The sequence below is a fragment of the Echiichthys vipera genome (genome assembly GCF_963691815.1).
Source record: "Echiichthys vipera genome assembly, chromosome: 11".
In the NCBI taxonomy this organism is placed as follows: Eukaryota; Metazoa; Chordata; class Actinopteri; order Perciformes; family Trachinidae; genus Echiichthys; species Echiichthys vipera.
The window spans coordinates 4,748,673-4,751,387 of NC_139836.1; the positions used below are offsets into that span (position 1 = coordinate 4,748,673).

A 2,715-nucleotide genomic window follows, 5' to 3' on the forward strand; every position below is an offset into this window, starting at 1 on the left:
CTCCCTCCACCCACCGCAAAAACACACACATGAACGCACACTGTCCGTGCACGCGCCGTGTTTGCCGACATGAATTCAAACCATTACTGTCGTTGAGAAAACAAAGCAGGGGAGGCCGACTGCCCTCACCGCCTGTGCACTTTTACGCACACACGCACACACACACACACACACACACACACACACACACACACACACACACACACACACACACACACACACACACACACACACACACACACACACACACACACACACACACACACACACACACACACACACACACACACACACACACACACACACACACACACACACACACACACACTCACTCACTCAGGCAGACGTGCGCTTTTACGCACGGGCTCGGAATGGGATTTTACGCACACATGCACAGAGAGCAGGGCGCGTGACGCACGGCACAATTACACGGACGAATTTAGGGGGAGGTGCACGCGCGTAAATACCGAAAGAGGGAGATTAAGGAGAGCAGATAAAAATGTCAGGTTTGTGTTGTTGGAGACGTTAAAGGTCGCTCGCGTCTCGGGTTGGAGACGGAAGGACGCGGAGGAAGAAGCAGAAAAGAGGATCTGTTGACAAAAATCAGCAAGTTGGAGAAGCTCCTCCTCTCCGTGATGTAGCCGCGAGTCGGAACCTCCTTAATTACTAATTTCTCTACATCCAAGCCAAGCTCTCTCTCTCTCTCTCCCTCCCTCTCCCTCCGTTCTCTCTCTCCACTCCTCCATCCATGCATCTCTCATCCTGACCCTCCTTTCTCTCTCCTCTCTGTCTCTCTTTCGTTCCCAGCCTGGATAACGGAGGTGGACGAGCTTGGAGGTGTTGTTATTTTTTTTATTGTTATTATTATTGTTATTATTATTTATTCCTCATTTTTGGGAGACCCGCCACCGGGCATGGAGGATGTAAAAGACCCGCCGACCGTCCACCGGTCCTCCTCCTTCAGTATCAAGAGCCTCCTGCTGCCCTCCAAGTGCGAGAGACCGGACTCCGTCACTGCCGCCGCCGCCGCGGTCATCGGCATCCCCGGGACATACTCTCCTTCCCCGGGCTCCGACTCTGACAAGTCGCTGGACCCACCGGAGGTGGACTCCACGGCTGCGGCTTTGGACCCGGAGAAGCCGGGTAAGGAGGAGCAGGGGGAAGAGGAGGAGGAGGGCGGAGGAGGGGACGGCGCCAAGGCCACGCCGGAGCAGAACACTAACGGTAACAATAGCGGGAAAAACGGAAAATATGACAAGCCTCCGTTCAGCTACAACGCCCTGATCATGATGGCCATCCGGCAGAGCCCCGAGAAGCGGCTCACGCTGAACGGCATCTATGAGTTCATCATGAAAAACTTCCCCTATTACCGGGAGCACAAGCAGGGCTGGCAGAACTCCATCCGGCACAACCTGAGCCTCAATAAGTGCTTCGTGAAGGTGCCCAGACACTACGACGACCCGGGGAAGGGGAATTACTGGATGCTGGACCCGAGCAGCGATGATGTTTTCATCGGGGGGACTACCGGGAAGCTCCGCAGGCGCTCCGCCACCTCCCGAGGCAAGTTGGCGATGAAGCGCGGGCTGCGCTTCGCTCCACTCGGCTTGGGGATTAACGAGCGGGCGAACAACCCGCTGTACTGGCAGATTTCCCCGTTTCTCTCTCTGCACCATCACCACCACCACCACCCACACTACAATGGATCTTCACCCGGGTTTTTGAACCAGGCGGCCGGCTACGGGTCGCTGCTGCCCGCGGTGGAGCAGCTGAGCAACGGGGACCTGGGGCGCTCCATCCTCGGCGGGTCGGCCGCCGGCGCGCTGGGTTTGACGAACAGTTACGGGATGAGCACGTCGCCGGTCGGGCTGCTTTCAGGACAGACTGCCGGGTATTTTGTCTCAGGGACTCAACACGCGGCGACAGCGGGGCCACCGGGAGGAGGAGCGCCTCCTCACGCGCCGCCGCATCTCCAGCAGAGCGCGCCGGGGTTCGGCGGACTGACGAGCAGCAGCTCCCCGCAGTCCCTGCTGTCGGACTCCCTCAGAAACAGCTCCATACCGGCCTTCTCCCCGGGCGTGTCCGCGGGGTTCCCCGGGGTGCTGTCCCACCAAAAGAGGGTGACCCCAAACGCTTTCCTAAACTGAACTCCTCCCCCCTCCTCCTCCTCCTCCCCCCCGTCACCTCTCCGTGGATGGCACCGGGACCAGGACGCACAAGAGACGTCGCGTTAAGGGCGAATGAGATAAAGTGGTAAATATCAAACAGCAAAAATCTATATGAAGTGAAACTCTTTGGCCATATTCTGCCCCGGAGAGCACCGGGCTTATTTTGATGCTTTGATGGATAAAGGGAGAAACTTTTGTTGCCCGCGGGCGGTTCTGCGTGAACTAGACTCGCCAAAGGTAACGCTTTAAGTCTATTTCATCTATTTATATCCTGTACAAAGATTCCGGTACCTTTTCTTTGAGTCCTTTATTTATGTTTTGTATTTATTGTACAATGTATTTAAATTATATTTGTCAGTGTATAATTATCAAGGAGAAAGAGGAGGGAGGGAGAGGGGGGGGGGGGGTGAAATGAGTGATACAGGGTTAATATTTATTGATGCATTTTGAGACAATCAAGGAAACAAAAAGAGACAATCGAAACTTTTTCAGTTTTCTTTTTTGAAGAAGTGAAAAATGAATAAATGAAGCCTTAAAAATCAGGGTTCAG

The 2,715-nt window shown here is 54.7% G+C and overlaps 1 protein-coding gene across 1 annotated transcript; it reads left to right on the forward strand.

The window, feature by feature from the left end:
* Nucleotides 1–911: 911 nt before the first annotated feature.
* foxg1b (forkhead box G1b) lies at nt 912–2,144 on the forward strand (the record flags this gene model as incomplete). The annotated part of the gene is made up of 1 exon (XM_083923489.1): nt 912–2,144. Exon 1 carries the CDS (start codon nt 915–917, stop codon nt 2,142–2,144), a length of 1,230 nt encoding a protein of 409 aa, XP_083779615.1. The 5' UTR covers nt 912–914.
* Between the last annotated feature and the right edge of the window lie 571 nt (nt 2,145–2,715).